This window comes from Loxodonta africana, chromosome 20 (assembly GCF_030014295.1).
Source record: "Loxodonta africana isolate mLoxAfr1 chromosome 20, mLoxAfr1.hap2, whole genome shotgun sequence".
NCBI lineage: Eukaryota > Metazoa > Chordata > Mammalia > Proboscidea > Elephantidae > Loxodonta > Loxodonta africana.
Genome location: NC_087361.1, coordinates 16,673,248 through 16,691,473, shown reverse-complemented (window position 1 = coordinate 16,691,473; position 18,226 = coordinate 16,673,248). Strand labels below are relative to the sequence as shown.

Sequence of the window (18,226 nt, the reverse complement as noted above, 5' to 3'; positions counted from 1 at the left end):
GCCCTGGTGGTACAATGGTTAAGTGCTTAGCTGCTAACTGAAAGGTTGGCGGTTCAAACCCACCAGCCGCTCCACAGGAGAAAGATGTGGCAGTCTGTTTCTGTAAAGATTTACAGCCTTGGGAACCCTAAGGGGGCAGTTATACTCAGTCCTGTAGGGTCTCTATGAGCCAGAATTGACTCAACGGAAGTGAGTTGGTTTTTTTGTATTTCTTCAAGACTGTTTTCAGTTTGTGATGATGTAATTATGGCTGAGTTGGGCTCTTTCCCACTGTCCATTGAGGGCAGGGGTGGTGTACATTTTGCTTATTGCTCTATGTCTAGGGCCTGTCATAATGTCTGGCCATTGTAGGAGCTCAGAGACTATTAGTTTAATGAAGGAATGTATAAATGGAGGAAGGAATGTTTGATATTATGTACAGTATTTTAAAAGATAAAAGGATTCCTGTCTTATTGGAGCTTACATTTTTTGTTGGGAAAACAGGACCAACTCAAAGCAGTAACGTAAAATGGGAAATAATACATAATCATCAAAAAGCCACAGGTAATTCCCTGGCTCAGAGAATGGAAATATGTGTGGTAGTGAGGAGAGCTAGCCTCTCAAGGGTGCGATAATCAATGGATATGTTATTTGTACCTCTCTTAATCCCTTTAGAAACATATTCTTACTGGATTCCATTGAGGTAGGAATTACCTCTGTTTTCTAGGTGGAAAACTAATGCCCAGAGAGGTAAAGCAATTTGGCAAAAATCGTCCAAGCGTCAGACCTAGGAATTGAACCCAGCTCTGTTATGTCCTAATATCTGCCTTAAGCTACCATTAGTGTACTTTTACATTTACAGAGTGTAGCACAGAGGATTAAGTGCTGCAGTTCTGAAGTTCAGACCGGCCACATTAAGTGTTAAATGGTAGTTAAAAAAAAAAGTCTCATTGGTCTCCTGTTGCTGTCCTCCTGACACACACATGCCATGCTTGATACCACCACATTTCAGCTCTGTTGGTTGGAAACCCAGCTTTGCCATTTATAAGCAGTGTGACTTTGGGCAAGTCACTTACGTGGCACCTCACAATCCTCCCCAGATGGTGATCACATTGTTTACTCAAGAGTGTTGTAAGGATTAAATAAGACGAATGTATGTGAAACGCCTGATACAACATCCGGCTCGTATCACTATGATGAAGTTTATCAGCCACAACATCCCTTGAGAGAGCCAGAGATGCTCTGAGGGAAACTAAAACCGTAGCGAGCTTTCCAGGCATAGAACATGTGCTACACGATCCGGTGATCTTTACATCGTGCTTGTTCTTCATTCCTGTAGCATCAGATGGGTAATCCCACTGAAAAGCCATAGGAAAAAGCAGGGCAGAAGTGGGAATCCTGTTGGTTTAGCCTTTACCAGCTACATAATGATGCTAACCCTTTGTTGTTAGGAACTTTAGAAGCAAAGTTTAACACTAGAATATTTTCCTTCTTTTGGAATGGTGGTTCCTTGGTAGGGAAGCATGTCCCTGCCCATTTTCCAGGGCCCTGAGATACAGTATAGCCTCTAGTTTTACACAGAAATTTTTTGACAACACGATTTGTTATTTCTCTTGCATTGTGCTTTAGAAACAATCTGATTCCTATTCTGATTAAATTTCAAAATAATACTTCAATAAGTTACTTTCCTTGCTGTTTATTAAGGCCACAGCTTTGAATCCCAGCAAAGGGATCTTTGGTTTCTGCAACAGTTATCTTGGGTCATATTTAACTTTTTGGTAAGGCTATTGGTACTATGTTTATTCATATTCTTGTTTAGAAATACAAGAGTAATTCAAATGTGATCTTTGAGGTTGGGAATTAGGAAGTCACTAAGGTACTTACAATGCATATCAGTGTTTTTAAATATAATTACATAGGAGTCAGACTACAGATGCGTAATAAGGATAATTAGTACCTTGCTTGAGTTAATTTATCAAAACTGTGATGTTTGGTCCTCAAGTAACTGGAACTCTCTCATCTGTGAAGGTCATGTCTGTTTTCTGATGTGTACCAGGTAATGAACCATAATAAAGATATACTGAAACTTCAAGAATTCGTAATAATTTCAATGGGAAACCAGGCTGAATTATAGAAATTTAAGTACCTTACTGTTGCATTATGAATATAAAAGTGGTTTAAAACATTTAGCCCAAGTAAAGCTCTTATTCACCTGCTTTAAATAACCAGGTAATCATTTGTCTATTTAAGTGCTCAGAATGTTTATTTTCATTGTTGTTGTTATTGTTGTTAGGTGCTGTCAAGTTGGTTCCGACTCATAGCAACCCTATGAACAACAGAATGAAACACTGTCCTGTCCTGCGTCATTCTCACAATTGTTGCTATGCTTGATCCCATTGTTGCAGCCACTGTGTCCGTCCGTCTTGTTGAAGGTCTTCCTCTTTTTTGCTGATCCTCTATTTTACCAAGCATGATGTCCTTCTCCAGGGACTGATCCCTCCTGATAACGTCCAAAGTATGTGAGACATAGTCTCGCCATCCTTGCTTCTAAGGAACATTCTGGTTGTACTTCTCCTTTTGGCAATCCATGGTATATTCCATATTCCTCACCAACACCACAATTCGAAGGTGTCAGTTCTTCTTTGAGGTATTCCGTATTCATTGTCCAGCTTTCATATGCATATAAGGCGATTGGAAACACCATGGCTTGGGTCAGGTGCACCTTAGTCTCCAAGGTGACATCTTTGCTTTTCAACACTTCAAAGAGATCTTTTGCAGCTGATTTACTCAAATCATAAAGCTGATTTGCCCAAATTGTTACCAAAACATGGTAACAATTTACCAAAATTCAGCTAACCTTGTGTTGGCCTTTCATAAGCTTCAAAACAGTAGGATATTCACTCATTACCATAATATCACATTGCATTTACCTAGCATTTATGTTTCTCAGAATGTAAGTGCACCCTAATAAATAGCAATACATTTGTTATTATTTAGCTAAGATTCTAATTGAGATGCCAACACCCAACCCAAGGCAGGTGGGTGTCCTGTATTTTACATTATGGCTGGAGGCCAGTCACGGAGCTGAAAGAACACCAGTTTTTTTGTTGAGCTTCGAGCATGTGTCCTACCCTTTCAGAATCTTACTGCCATCTTTGGAAGTAGTCTGTCATTCCCTGTGTCTAAGACTAACTCGTGCATTTCAGTACAGGCCTTCAACCATCCTGGTGAAGAGGGAGGATTTTGGTACGAACAGACCCGGCTTCTTCACATTTTGTGCTAACCTTATAAAATTAGGGTCACAGTTGTACTTTAATCTTAAAGGTTTGTTAAAGTTGTATCTGACAAATGATATAGCACAGAAAGCATTTAGAACACTGCTTGGCATATACTGAACACTCAATAAATATCATTTATCATCTTTGTGGCCCAAACCCAGTGCCCTCGAGTCGATTGTGGATAACATTGCAAAGAATGGGAGTTCAGAACACTTAACTGTGCTCAAGAGGAACCTTTGCATAGACCAAGAGGCAGTTGTTCCAACAGAACAAGGGGATACTGCATGGTTTAAAATCAGGAAAGATGTGTCAGGGTTGTATCCTTTCACCATACTTATTCAATCTGTATGTTGAGCGAATAATCTTGAGAAGCTGGACCATATGAAGAACACAGCATCAGGATTAGAGGAAGACTTACTAACAACCTGTGATATGCAGATGACATAACCTTGCTTACTGAAAGCAAAGAGGACTTGAAGCACTTACTGATGAAGATCAAAGACTACAGCCTTCAGTATGGATTGCATCTCAACATAACGAAAACAAAAATCCCCAGAACTGGACCAATGAGCAACATCATGATAAACGGAGAAAGGCTTTAAGTTGTCAAGGATTTCATTTTACTCGGATCCACAATCAACGCCCATGGAAGCAGCAGTCAAGAAATAAACAATGTAACGTATTGCATTGGGCAGATCTGCTGCTGCAAAAGACTTCTTTAAAGTGTTGAAAAGCAAAGATGTCACCTTGACGACTAAGGTGCTCCTTACCCAAGCCATGCTGTTTTTGGTCGCCTCCTATGCATGTGAAAGCTGGACAATGAATAAGGAAGACTGAAGAAGAACTGACGCCTTTGAATGGTGGGGTTGGCACAGAATATTGAACATACCATGGACTGCCAAAGGAACGAACAAATCTGTCTTGGAAGAAGTACAAACAGAATACTCTTTAGAAGCAAGGATGGTGAGATTTCGTCTCATGCACTTTGGACATGTTATCAGAAGGAGCCAGCCCCTGGAGAAGGACATCATGTTTGGTAGAGGATCAGCAAAAAAAAAAAAAAAAAGGAAGACCCACAATGAGATGGATGGACACAGTGGCTCCAACATTGGGCTCAAACACAGCCATGATTGTGAGGATGGCGCTGTACCAGGCAGTGTTTCATTTTGTTGTACATAGGATGGCTGTGAGTCAGAACCATCTCGACAGAACCTAACAACATCATCATCCTTTGAGGCAAGCCCTAGATTTAATATTTTATCTTAAAATATTAAGTTTTAAAGGATGAAGTCCATTGTTAGCCATTTTCAATACCTCAGTAGTGATTAAACGTACATGGTCTCTTCCTTTGAAGAGGTATGAAGGTCTTATGTATGCAGAGATAACCACAGCCACTGGGGTCATCAGCTACCTGGGTTTTTTCAAGAATTGCCATTGCAGTCATTTGGCACTTAATCATAGCACAAGACAGTACATCTGATAGTTGGAATTAATGTTTCCTGAGTTTTTGCAAGCTCTTTGTAGTGGTACCTTGCCCTTAATCCCACTCCCTTACCTCCCTCAGCCCAACAGAACACATTAGTTATTGGATGAAACCAAAGTCCCTAATTATTCTGTAGCCCTCGCCGCATGGAGTTCTGGTGAATGAAACTATTTCAATTTACCTTTCCAAAAATTTTCATACTTTTCAGAGATTGTACAGTTTAAACTTTGTGCTCCATAGTCTAAGGATTTGTCAATAGAAAATACTATTTTGTACATAATTGTTTCAATGTATTTGCTAAAAGGAGTAAGAATGAAGCTGATAAAGTCACTTCTTACTTCCATGCTTTCCTTCTTTGAAGTATTGATCTCTAGATTCAAAAGGTTATTTTTAAATGGCTCTGCTTTCCCCTTGTCATAGCCTGCAGTGTACATCAGAATAAAGAACCGAGCCCAGGATGAGTATCTTACAGTCACTGGAAACCTAGCTGACACAAGGGCAACATCTGTGTGCATTTCTCCCTATAGTGGAAAAAATACCCAGATCTGGCACTACTGTCGAGGACTCTTTAAATCCAAGGTAACCTACCAAACCAGTTGCTACTGAGTCAGTTCTGACTCATGCCGACACCGTGTATGTCAGAGTAGAACTGTGCTCCGTGGGGTTTTCATTGGTTGATTTTCCAGAAGTAAATTACCAGCCCTTTTCTTCCAAGGGGCCTCTGGGTGAACTCAAACCACTGAAGTTTTGGTGCATAACCCCATAAATGAATACCCCCCTGCTTTTGGTCTTTGGTCTGTTCTTTTGGAAACTAGAATCGTGCAAACCAAATGGACTGAAAATGTCAATTCTTAGATAGTTCATTGTATGACCATATACTGACAGGCATTTATTACTAAAGCATTTAAGTGAAATGGCTAAATTTTTTCATCTAGAAAATCCAGTTTTGATATTTAAGTTAAACAAAGGTATGCCTAAATGATTTTTTTAAAACCAATGATATGTATCACTGGCTCTGAATTGGACAATGTGCTTTTGTAAGACGTTGCTTACTCAGTGGCCCAGATAAAATCAGCTGTCTTTGAGATTCTAAACATGTTGCAATGCTTTCATTTTCAAAATACACAATGAAGTAGTAGTAGAAGAAAGATGCTGTTATGGGAGAAAGCTTAGAAAATAAAATTGAGATTACTTTTCGGTGACCATTCTGGTTGATGCTATTGGGAGTAAGACACCAGTTTAAAAACATTATAACCTTATCGGATCACCAATGAATTATCTACTTTTTCTCTTGCTTCAACACAGATGAAAAGCATTTGAAAGTAATTATTATCTGGTTATCTTTAGCACCTCACTACACGTTAAGCTAGCAGGGACTTCATGTTTAATTTTAATTCAGCAAACCCTTATTGAACATCTATCGCAATATGCAGGCATCCTTTAACAAACAAGTATATCTATTTCAGTGGGCTTATTTCTATACCATCTCCTCCCCCTGGCCAAAAAAGAAGACTTAAAAAAGTTTACTGAAAGTACTATTATGCTATACAGTATTCTTTTTAGATAAGATATAATCATTTAATTTCTATGGATTGTTTACCTGAAAGAAACCCAATTCATTTTACCAAACACGGTCCCTCCCAAGTTGTTTCTTAACCCTTGTAGGCCAGTGATACATGTCTTGATGTGATTGGCGGCCGGGACATACCTGGAGCTAAAGTAGCCCTGTGGACTGAACATGGGCAATTCAGGCAGAAGTGGAGACTGAACAAAGATGGAACTATCAGCTCTTACCTCAGTGATCAGCTCGTCCTTGATGTTAAAGGTGGGCCTTTGATGAGATCTAGTGTTTTGGGGTTATCATTTCTAAGTCCTTTTTCTGGGTAAAGGACATCCTTTATGTTTAAGAGAAATGTTAAGTCATTTTTCATTCTGCTTGAAAAAATTTTAAGAGATACAGTTTTAAGAAATTAAACAAGTACCTTTGTGGATCAAGCTAAGCCTAAGGACAAAGTCTAAAAGTTTTTATTCATTAGTACAGTTGTAAGATCATTTGTTGTATGAACCTGGAAAGCGATTTCAAATTGGAAGCTTCATAAACCATACAATGAATATCACGTGTTTCCTAGAAACATCTCTAACTTTTTCCTGTGAATTGCCACGGTCCTCAAAAGCCCTCCGTTTTTGAACTCAGCAAGGTCAGGCCCAACATCATTCGTGGCTTTTGCTTTAACTAGACTAGTCATAGCCTCTGTTGGTGTAGAAAACAAAAACACAGTACCTGACGTTCAGCCAGAGCCCCCTCAGAGCACTCTGTTCTTGAGAATCGCATTGTCGGGGTACACTGCTTATGCAATCATGTATTGTGCCTTTTAGTTCTTCAGTTTGAGTCACAGTAAGGTCCAATTTGAGGTGAACAATAATAGCTCAGCCTGTTTCAACTCAGTTTCCCGTTACAGGCCACTCTGTAAATGACATATTAATCTACCCAAACAGCAGGCTGAACAAAAGCTACTTGTGAAATGGCTAAGCACCTGCATGAACAAACAGTCTCTTCTTTTGGGATTTCTCTTTTAGGAGGGAATTATTATGACAAAACTCATGTAATTGTAAATCAGCCCCTGGAGGGAGAAGAAACACAGAAGTGGGACATTGAAATACTCTGAGAGAAAATCAACAGCATCCCTGGAAAGAGCAAAGGAAAAAGGAACCACACGTCCCTCATTGTCTTGGAAAAGGAAGCTGCTGTCCTCAGGCTACTGGATTGCTCAGCAGGATGAGCTTTTTCCCCAAGCTTCAAGACTCTCTTGCTCTTAACCATGAAAAGCCCAGGACATTCTTGCCAGTTTTTCAGTGTCCCTATGAAGAATATGTTACGTAAAGACACGCTTTGATTGGATTTCTGGTGAAGGTTTTATTCCTGATTGTTCTCCAGTTTTGGTAAGGATGTCTCTTGAAGTCTGTATTTTCTCTCCTGTTCACCAAACGTGAATCCTATTCCTGTTAGCCACTATAGGACACTGTCACCCTCTATAATCAGTATTCTAGTAGATGCTTATGTAAGGCACAGGGAAACATATCCCTATAGGTCAGGTCATACTTGCTGGAAAGAGATGACTAACTTTTAGCAGCATCTGAAAACATATCTGATAATAAACCTTCCTGTTAAGCTGCTGTATTAGGTAAACCTTAAAGGTTCTGTATTGGAGGCAGCACCCCAAGTGTTTTTATACTTGTAACTGACCCCAGGGAGGAACCTCGGTTTTGTTAGGAAAAAGGCACAACTTGGAGTATTTTCGGTGACCAATTCCATCCTTAGTCCTTGCAAAAAAAAAAAAAAAAGAGCACAAATAACCTGTGGCCAACCTTGCACTCCAGTTATTAACAAACACGTCCCTCTGGGCAACAAGGCTAACCAACAGTTGCCCACCATGGTGCTGGGACCCACCCTAGTTTGCCTGATCTGCCTTCAAGGAGAAGTGTTTATAGAGGCTGTGTCACCTGAGCATAAGAACAGTCAGGTTTTTCTTTGCTGGAAGTAAAGGCACATTCCAGACGTTCAAATTTTAAGCCAAGTTGTATTTGAGCCTTGACCTCAGCCATTTTCTTTTCAAGTAAAGGTCCAGTTGATTTCTCTACTAAGTAACAAATCTTGGTTTTTCACTCCCATTTGAAATAGCTCTTATTTAACCAAAAATCAGGTAGGAAATCATCTTTGTCTTAGTATTGAGTAGTCATTACTACCTGTAAGTGCACAATTCACAAGCATTTTTCCCTCCGGAGTTAGATTTAACTTACACTGAGACAGCTGTTCCCTTCATTCCCAACTTTTGCCAAAAAGCAGAAATATGTCTGCTGTTTTTATAGACATTAAATTCTCCAGTGATATTTTTCAAATATCAACCTATATGCACTTTAGAATGTAAAATAACAGTAAATAGTTTAAACTCAGACACAGACCCGTTGAGTATTTTTTTATGGAAACTTGGTCTTTCAGTGTAAATATTGGGGATTTTCCCTTCAATCTCAGGCTCTTCATTTGTCATCTTTCCAAGAAGCATCTGTAAAACTCCCTTATGCCCACAGATGTGAGTGCCTCTCATCAGTGTGGCAGGATTATTTAATGAAACTTGTTACAGGAATAACTTTATTTTAATGGGGGGCAGTGGGGAGGGAAGGCTTATGTATACACAAAGCCATGTATATTTTCATTGTAAAAAAAACCAAGTTAAATTCTTCTCTGTTACTTGTTTAAAAAATTTCTAGAGTCATTTGGGCTCTTTAAAGAAGTTGTTTCTTCCAAATAACAAAGACAAAGCCAGGTAACAACATAAATTTAAATAATAGAGTCATTTGGGCTCTTTAAAGAAGTTGTTTCTTCCAAATAACAAAGACAAAGCCAGGTAACAACATAAATTTAAATAATACATTTATTGGAGTTGTGCCTTTTCTACCACACTGGATTAAATAAACTCGTGTAAAGTATGGTTTTGTCACTCTATGGGACACTTAGTAATTTGCTCTTCTGTCTTCCATGTCTCTCATAGTACATAGAGCCAACTGACCACCTGTAACAGGTAGATCCTGTGTTAGTAGAGACACAAGTAAGGAAAACTCCATTCATCTTCTCCTTGGCTCCTGTCTTTGGCTTATGTGTGTAACCATTCCAGCCTGCTAGCTCAAGACAACAGGGTATACCCAGCACACATACCTTCCTTTTCTTTTTTAAATTACGTATTATAAAATAGTAGAGACTTGATTCTGCAAAAGCACTAGACTACTTGAATTAAACATTCTGTCCAGAGGGATAATACCAGGCTTTCCTTTTCCTCATCTGTGGGAAGTTCCAGGTCCTTGACAGAAATAGCTGAACTGTTCCAAATTTGCTTCAGTGCATCCATATGTGATAAGGGAAAGCGAAGCCCATGAGCCTGAAAAAGGATGAACTAGTCAAGTAAAACACTAATGTCATTGAAGTGGCACTTTCAAGTAAACTGCACTTCTTGATTTATCATTATTTTTGCCACCCTTCACAAGTCTGAAACTTGTTTCACGATAAGGTATTTACATAATCTATAATTTTTTTTTTTTTTAATAGATAGCTTACAAAGAGTTGCCAACTACCATAAGGACCATAAGGGAGCTTAGTATATGCCTTTCATGAAGTCTAACTTAACGCACATTTGTTTTATTACGCCCTTCCTACAAGGCTAAGGTCGCAGCTAGTATCTTAAAACTTGCATTTCTGGGTATGCAGATCACAGAGCTGTCTGACTTAATCATATCCATGCAAGGGCTTAGTCGATCATGTGAACATTAAGCCCACACTGCAGTTATAAAAAAAGCACATTGCCCATAAATCAAAGAAAACAATCCTCCTAGCCACCACCCAAATCGCATGAAAGACATTTGTGTTAGGTTAGAACCAACCTCCGTTTCCTCATTTCCCATCATGTGTGTCTCTCTCCTGTTCCTTAAGGAATGATAGATGTAAACCATTTTTTCTTGAGTTTCATCCTTTAAAAAAAATATTAAGTGATCAGTAACCAAACATTGAGGGCTTTAATACTAGTAGGGTTTTGCAATAGGTCAACACCAAAAAAATTCTTAAAGGCTTGGTGCTTAAGAGAAATGAATACTGTGAAGAATCCTTTTGGCAGCGTTACAATGTCTGTATGTGTACATACATAATATGGAACGTATATTTTCATTATTACAGGTTGCTATTTGTATGTAACACATGATAGGTATTCCTAAGTCACTTTTTTAAAAAGGAGAAAAAAATAGAGTTGTACCTGGTAAAACATATTCAGGAAGAAATTTACTGCAAGAAAAAGCAACATTTACAAATCAACTTACCAATGAAACACTCAGTTTTCTTCAATGACTCTTACCTGTACTTTTTTTGCATCAAAAAATTTTTTTACATTTCTCTGTATGCATAAGTTGATAATTTATGAACACCAAGTAGTGAATATTAACTCTTAAGTAAATACCAGTTGTATGATCTATAAAAACTTCCATTACAATTACAGTAGCCTCCCAAATGGTCTCTACTGCCTTTCACTCTCCATCCTATTCAACACAGTTTATCGTTTCTTCCAAAACCTTTGTTATTTCCTGTCACCTTCTAGATAAAGGTCAAACATCTTGGCCTGACATATGTCACAAACTGATTTTTTTTTTAAATAGGGATGTGTTTTTTTGAAGGTTTTTTTTGTGTGTGTATAATCAGTCCTCTCTAGATCTGGTCCTGATGCTGGAGTAATAATCTGGTTATGCAGCCATCTAGGTGCCCCAGACCCTCATACATTCATAGGGTACCTCCCAAGAAAGCTGGTCAGAAGGAATGGGGTGAAGCCATAGGGCATGGGATGGTTTCCAAGGTCCTTAGGACCATACAGGGAGCTTTATCAAAATATAAATGCAGAGGCTTCAACAGACAACATGAGGCCCAAGAGTGTATTACCATAAAAACCTTTCCAGCTGCTTCTATAAGCCCAGTTTGAGAACACCAGGTTGAGCAGAAAGATTACAGAATGTAAATCTAAAGGATAGAGACTTTTTAAGAAGAAACATCAATGAAACCACATTAAATAACAAATTTGCAACAGTGTACAGGGTTGGAGATGGCTGAGGTAGGGAGGCTTATGAACAGGGTCTGTAGTTGTCCAAGCAAGAGGCAACTTGGCCACATTTGGATGGGAAACAAAGACCAGATATTAATCACTACATAAGGGGAATGAAGGAGGTATTGTGGGGATGAGGGAAAGCCCTCAAATACCCAAGAGGGAGGAAAATTTGGAACAGAGAAAGAGATCTGACCATTATCTGAAGTAATGGCATGAACCCATTGGAATAGATAAATTCCTAAAGGAGAAGGACAGGACCATGTATTTGTCTGATAACCTGAGGCCTGTGATGTAAATACCCTGAGAAGAAAGGAAGCCCCTTCCCCTTTGGATACTTACAGATCGGTCCTGATCTAGCCCTACCATGAGGATGATGTGCTCTTTAAACTGAAATCTCACTGTGCTGTGCAACCGTGGGAACGTTCCACCTAGAAGAAACCCAAAAGAGAAAAAGCCATCCTTTAAAAAAGGAAACCAGGAGGTTCAAACTTGTTTCCAGGTGCAATTATTTATAAGAAATATACTGACAGTTTCCAACTAAATCAAAACATGGGGTGCCCTCTCTAACTGAAGTATTCATCTACCCCAGCATTTATGATACTGAAAGTATAGTTTATATCCTTAGATCCTCATTCTTACAGTGAAGACAATTAGATAAGTAACAATATAATCTGATAAATACTCTAGGCAGATACAAACAATACCACGGAAGCAGGATAGCTGTCACAAAACAGAGCCAGTGTCTTCTGCACAGAACACTCTAACTTCTCAAATTTCTACCCTCTACCCGAGGATTCGGGGGAGGGACTCTGTTCATATTCTACCACCACACCAATTGCTAGCTAGCTCCATGTTATTTAGGTCAAACATAGTGTCTTAAAAGACCCTAGCCAGAGCAATAAGACCAAAAAAAAAAAAAAAAAAGATATCCAGACTGGAAAAGAAGTAAAATTATCTCTATTTGCAGATGATATGATACTATATATAGAAAATCTCAAGGAGTTCACAAGAAAACTTCTAGAGCTAATAAAGGAATTTAGGAAAGTTTTAGGGTACAAGGTCAACAAACAAAAATAAGTTGGGTTTCTATACAGCAGCAATGAGAAATCTGAAAAGGAAATTAGGGAAACAATTCCATTTACAATAATATCTAAGAGAATAAAATACCTAGGAATAAATTTAACCAAGGACGTGAAGGATTTATCCAATGAAAACTATAAAACACTGCTGAAGGACATTAATGGAAAGATGTTTTGTGTTCACGGAAGACTTAATATTGCTAAGGTGTCAATACTACCCAAAGCGATTTTTAGGTTCAACACAATCCTGATCAAAATTCCAACAGCCTTCTTTACAGAAATAGAAAACCAATCCTCAATTTTATATGGAACGGCAATAGGCCTAGAATAGCCAAAACAACTCTTAAACAGAACAAAGTAGGAGGACTCATACTTCCTGATTTTAAAACATACTGTACAGCTACAGTAATCAAATCAGCCTGGTACTGGTATAAGAGTAGACACTCAGACCAGTAGAACAGAAGTCAAAGTCCAGAGATAAACTCACACATCTGTGGTTGTCTTAGTCATCTAGTGCTGCCATAACAGAAATACCACAAGTAGATGGCTTTAACAAAGAGAAATTCATTTTCTCACAGTCTAGCAGGTTACAAGCCCAGATCCAGGGTGTCGGCTCCAGGGGAAGGCTTTCTCTCTCTCTCGGCTCTGGAGGAAGGTCCTTGTCCTCAATCTTCCCCTGGTCGAGAAGCTTCTCAGGCACAGGGACCCCGTGTCCAAAGGAGGCGCTCTGCTCCTGGTGCTGCTTTCTTTGTGGTATGAGGTCCTCAACTCTGCTTGCTTCCCTTTCATGTCTTGAGAGATAACAGGTGGTACAGGCCACACCCCAGGGAAACTCCCTTTACCTTGGATCAGGGAGGTGACCTGAGTGAGGGTGCTGTTATAATCCCACCCTAATCCTTTTAACATAAAATTACAATGACAAAATAGAGGACAACCACTCAATACTGGGAAGCATGGCCTAACCAAGTTGATAAACACCTTTTTGGAGGACATAATACAATCCATGACATTCCACCCCTTGGCCCCCCCCAAAATCACATCCTTGCAACATGCAAAACATATTTACCCCATCATAACGAAAGTCTTAACTCCAAGTCCAAAATCCAAAAATGCTTCATCTGTGAAATCTAGAATACAAGTTATCTGCTTCAAGGGTACAATGGCAGAACAGGCACAAGCTTATCATTTCCATTACAAATGGGAGAAACTGGAGGGAAAGAAGGCATAACAGGCACCAAGCAAGTCAGCACAACACATTACATTAACCCTCAAAGTTCTGAAAATAATCCTCTGTTTTCTGAGACAATTTATACAATAGCCATGCCTTACAGACTCTAGGTATTGGCCACACTCTCCGGATTCTGAATGGAGGCCCCTGGGCCTCAGCTTCACCTTCCAGGCCCACTGGGACAGCCACTCTGCTCCCTGGGCTTTAGGTGCACCATTCTCCCAGTCCATCTGAGTGGCAACTCCACCCTTAGAAACGCCAGAGGCCATATCTCCACACTTTGAAACCTCTGAGGTCATAGCCAAATCTTTAGAGACTGAGGCAGCTCAGCTTCTGGTGTTCCTTGTCTCTTCAGCTTCTGTTTCTTGGTTTCTTGGCCTCTCGGCTCCTTGGGCCTCACACTTGCATCTACCCTGCTCGGGCAAGTTGTTTCAAAGCTCTGTAGCTCTACTGGTAAGTGCCCGGAGGCACCCACTCTGCCAGGAAGCCTCCTGCACACAAGACACTCAGCTTTCTCACCGTGGGTCGGCTCTAGTGCTGTCTCACGCTGGTCTCCTGGTTCTGCTGCTGCTGCTTCTCTGCTGTTGCCACTTCTCTGCTGCTGCATGTTCTCTGCTGGGCTGGTCCTCTGCTGCTGTCGCAACTCTATCTGTTCACAATTTCAAAACCCCTTCCACATTTTAGGTATCTGTTACAGCAGTACTCCACTCTCTTGGTACCAAATTCTGTCTTAGTCATCTAGTGCTGCTGTAACAGAAATACCACAAGTGGATGGCTTTAATAAAGAAAAATTTATTTTCTCACAGTCTTATAGATTACAAGCCCAAATTCAGGGTGTCACCATCAGGGGAAGACTTTCTCTCTCTGTCAGCTCTGGAGGAAGGTCCTTGTCCTCAATCTTCTCCTGGTCAAAGAGCTTCTCAGGCACAGGGACCCCATGTCCAAAGGACGCGCTCTGCTCTTGGTGCTGCTTTTTTGGTGGTATGAGGTCCCCAGCTCTGTGCTTGCTTCATCTCTTGAATGATAAAAGGTGGTACAGGCCACACCCCAAGGAAACTCCCTTCACCTTGGATCAGGGGGGTGACCTGAATAAGGGTGGTATTACAATCCCACCCTAATGCTTTAACATAAAATTACAATCACAAAATGGAGGCCAACCACTCAATACTGGGAAGCATGGCCTAACCAAGTTGATACACACATTTTTGGGGAAACATAAATCAATCCACGACAATGGTCCAACTGATTTTTGACAAGGGTGCTAAGTCTATTCAATGGCAAAAGTCTCAATAAATGGTGCTAGGAAAACTGGATTTCCATATGCAGAAAAATGAAACAGGATCCATGCCTCATACCATACACAAAAAAAATTCAAAATGGATTAAGGACCTAACTATGCAAACTAAAACTATAAAATCCTTAGACAAACACGCAGGGGCAGCACTGTCAGGCCTAGCTTTCAAAAAAGGATTACTAATAACAAAATACAAACAGCAAAAGACAAATCAATGGGACCTCACAAAAATTAAAAACTTTTGTTCATCAAAAGACTACCAAAAAGTAAGAAGACAAGGTACTGAATGAGAGAATATCTTTGGAAACCATATATCCAACCAGAATCTAAAAACCAGAATATATATAAACTTGAACAACTTGACAACAAAAAGACAACCCAGGGGCGGAGCCAAGATGGCGGACTAGGCAGACGTTACCTCGGATCCCTCTTACAACAAAGACACGGAAAAACAAGTGAATCGATCACATACATAACAATCTACGAACCCTGAACAACAAACACGGATTTAGAGACGGAGAACAAACTAATACGGGGAAGCAGCGATAGTTTCCAGAGCCTGGAGCCAGCGTACCAGTCAGGTACGGCACAAGCACAGAGACCTGCTCCACCCCCCTGAACTAACCCCGGGAGGGGGAACAGCCGGTTCCACGGGCGGCGTGGGACGCAGCTGGTAGGACAAGTCCCCAGGAGGCAGTGACTGATCTTGGAGCAGAAAGAGCAGCATCCGAGCCGGGGAACCGTCCCGCAGGGATTTGGACTGCTCGCAGGTACGCCATAAACACGGAGAGTTGCTCCACTCCCTGAACTAACCCCGGGAAGGGGACCAGCCGGGTCGCGCGGGCGGCGTGGGACGCAGCTGGTAGGAGAAGTCCCCGGGAGGCAGTGACTGATCTTGGAGCAGAAAGAGCAGCATCCGAGCCAGGGAACCGTCCCGCAGGGATTTGGACTGCTCGCAGGTACGCCATAAACACGGAGAGTTGCTCCACTCCCTGAACTAACCCCGGGAAGGGGACCAGCCGGGTCGCGCGGGCGGCGTGGGACGCAGCCGGTAGGAGAAGTCCCCGGGAGGCAGCGACTGGTATTGGAGTGGGGAGAACAGCGTTCCAGCCGGGACACTTGGTCGCGGCACAAGCACGGGGAGCTACTCCACCCATCTGAACTAACCCCGGGAGGGGGCCCACCTGGTTCACGGGGGCGGCACGGCCACGCGGCTGGAGAGACGAGAAGTCCCCGGGAGGCAGCGACTGATTTTGGAGTTGAGAGTGCACCGTCCCAGTAGGGGAGCCTTGACGCTGGGCGTGGGGCTGGAAGCGGAGGATCTGACCGTGACTCCAGCGGGCCAGACCCCCTGGGGGCAATCTCCACACAGCCAGCACACATAGGCGACGCGCCCGCGGGAATCTCAGATATAACAGTCATTCCAAGCAAGACAAGCAACTCTGGCTATATTCTGAGGTGCTACTCTCCTATCTCTCTGTTCCCTCCCCCACCCTCCCCAGGCGGCTTCATTAACATCTGAATAGCCTGAGCCAGAGGGAGAACTCTGATAGGGATCTGACTGCAGTTTTTTTTTAGCGGATTTTCTGGAAAAACTAGTTTCCCAGTGATGGCTCGGAGACAACAATCCATATCAAACCACTTAAAGAAGCAGACCGTGACAGCTTCTCCAACCCCCCAAACAAAAGAATCAAAATCTTTCCCAAATGAAGATACAATTTTGGAATTATCAGATACAGAATATAAAAAACTAATTTACAGAATGCTTAATGATATCACAAATGAAATTAGGATATCTGCAGAAAAAGCCAAGGAACACACTGATAAAACTGTTGAAGAACTCAAAAAGATTATTCAAGAACATAGTGGAAAAATTAATAAGTTGCAAGAATCCATAGAGAGACAACATGTAGAAATCCAAAAGATTAACAATAAAATAACAGAATTAGACAACACACTAGGAAGTCAGAGGAGCAGACTCGAGCAATTAGAATGCAGACTGGGACATCTGGAGGACCAGGGAATCAACACCAACATAGCTGAAAAAAAATCAGATAAAAGAATTAAAAAAAATGAAGAAACCCTAAGAATTATGTGGGACTCTATCAAGAAGGATAACCTGCGGGTGATTGGAGTCCCAGAACAGGGAGGGGGGACAGAAAACACAGAGAAAATAGTTGAAGAACTTCTGACAGAAAACTTCCCTGACATCATGAAAGACGAAAGGATATCTATCCAAGATGCTCATCGAACCCCATTTAAGATTGATACAAAAAGAAAAACACCAAGACATATTATCATCAAACTCACCAAAACCAAAGATAAACAGAAAATTTTAAAAGCAGCCAGGGAGAAAAGAAAGGTTTCCTTCAAGGGAGAATCAATAAGAATATGTTCTGACTACTCAGCAGAAACCATGCAGGCAAGAAGGGAATGGGACGACATATACAGAACACTGAAGGAGAAAAACTGCCAACCAAGGATCATATATCCAGCAAAACTCTCTCTGAAATATGAAGGCGAAATTAAGATATTTACAGACAAACTCAAGTTTAGAGAATTTGCAAAAACCAAACCAAAGCTACAAGAAATACTAAAGGATATTGTTTGGTCACAGAACCAATAATATCAGATATCAGCACAACACAAGGTCACAAAACAGAACGTCCTGATATCAACTCAAATAGGGAAATCACAAAAACAAACAAATTAAGATTAATTAAAAAAAAAAAAATACACATAACAGGGAATCATGGAAGTCAATAGGTAAAAGATCACAATAATCAAAAAGAGGGACTCAATACAGGAGGCATTGAACTGCCATATGGAGAGTGATACAAGGCGATATAGAACAATACAAGTTAGGTTTTTACTTAGAAAAATAGGGGTATATAATGAGGTAACCACAAAAAGGCATAACAACTCTATAACTCAAGACAAAAACCAAGAAAAACGTAACGACTCAACTAACATAAAGTCAAACACTATGAAAAGGAGGATCTCACAATTTACTAAGAAAAACGCCTCAGCACAAAAAAGTGTGTGGAAAAATGAAATTGTCAACAACACACATAAAAAGGCATCAAAATGACAGCACTAAAAACTTATTTATCTATAATTACCCTGAATGTAAATGGACTAAATGCACCAATAAAGAGACAGAGAGTCACAGACTGGATAAAGAAACACGATCCATCTATATGCTGCCTACAAGAGACACACCTTAGACTTAGAGACACAAACAAACTAAAAC

The 18,226-nt window shown here is 40.6% G+C and overlaps 2 protein-coding genes across 5 annotated transcripts in view; one reads left to right on the top strand and one right to left on the bottom strand.

The window, feature by feature from the left end:
- Nucleotides 1-7,429, top strand: part of CRYBG3 (crystallin beta-gamma domain containing 3) — a 134,289-nt gene extending 126,860 nt beyond the window's left edge. For both annotated transcript variants that reach the window (XM_064273080.1, XM_064273079.1), the window contains 3 exons: nt 5,161-5,319; nt 6,406-6,565; nt 7,318-7,429. In XM_064273080.1, coding sequence (XP_064129150.1) covers nt 5,161-5,319; nt 6,406-6,565; nt 7,318-7,406 — 408 coding nt within the window. In that variant the 3' untranslated portion in view covers nt 7,407-7,429. The remainder of the gene's footprint in view (nt 1-5,160; nt 5,320-6,405; nt 6,566-7,317) is intronic.
- The window catches only part of RIOX2 (ribosomal oxygenase 2), a 56,964-nt gene continuing 39,970 nt past the window's right edge, over nt 1,233-18,226 (bottom strand). For 2 of the 3 annotated variants that reach the window (XM_010590393.3, XM_023548166.2), the window contains exons 8-10: nt 11,712-11,800; nt 10,171-10,257; nt 1,233-9,671 (exon numbers count right to left, since the gene is read on the bottom strand). In XM_010590393.3, the coding sequence (XP_010588695.1) occupies nt 9,513-9,671; nt 10,171-10,257; nt 11,712-11,800 (335 nt within the window). In that variant the 3' untranslated portion in view covers nt 1,233-9,512. Of the gene's footprint in view, nt 9,672-10,170; nt 10,258-11,711; nt 11,801-18,226 lie in introns of those variants that run through there. The other variant, XM_023548168.2, reaches the window with a different exon arrangement.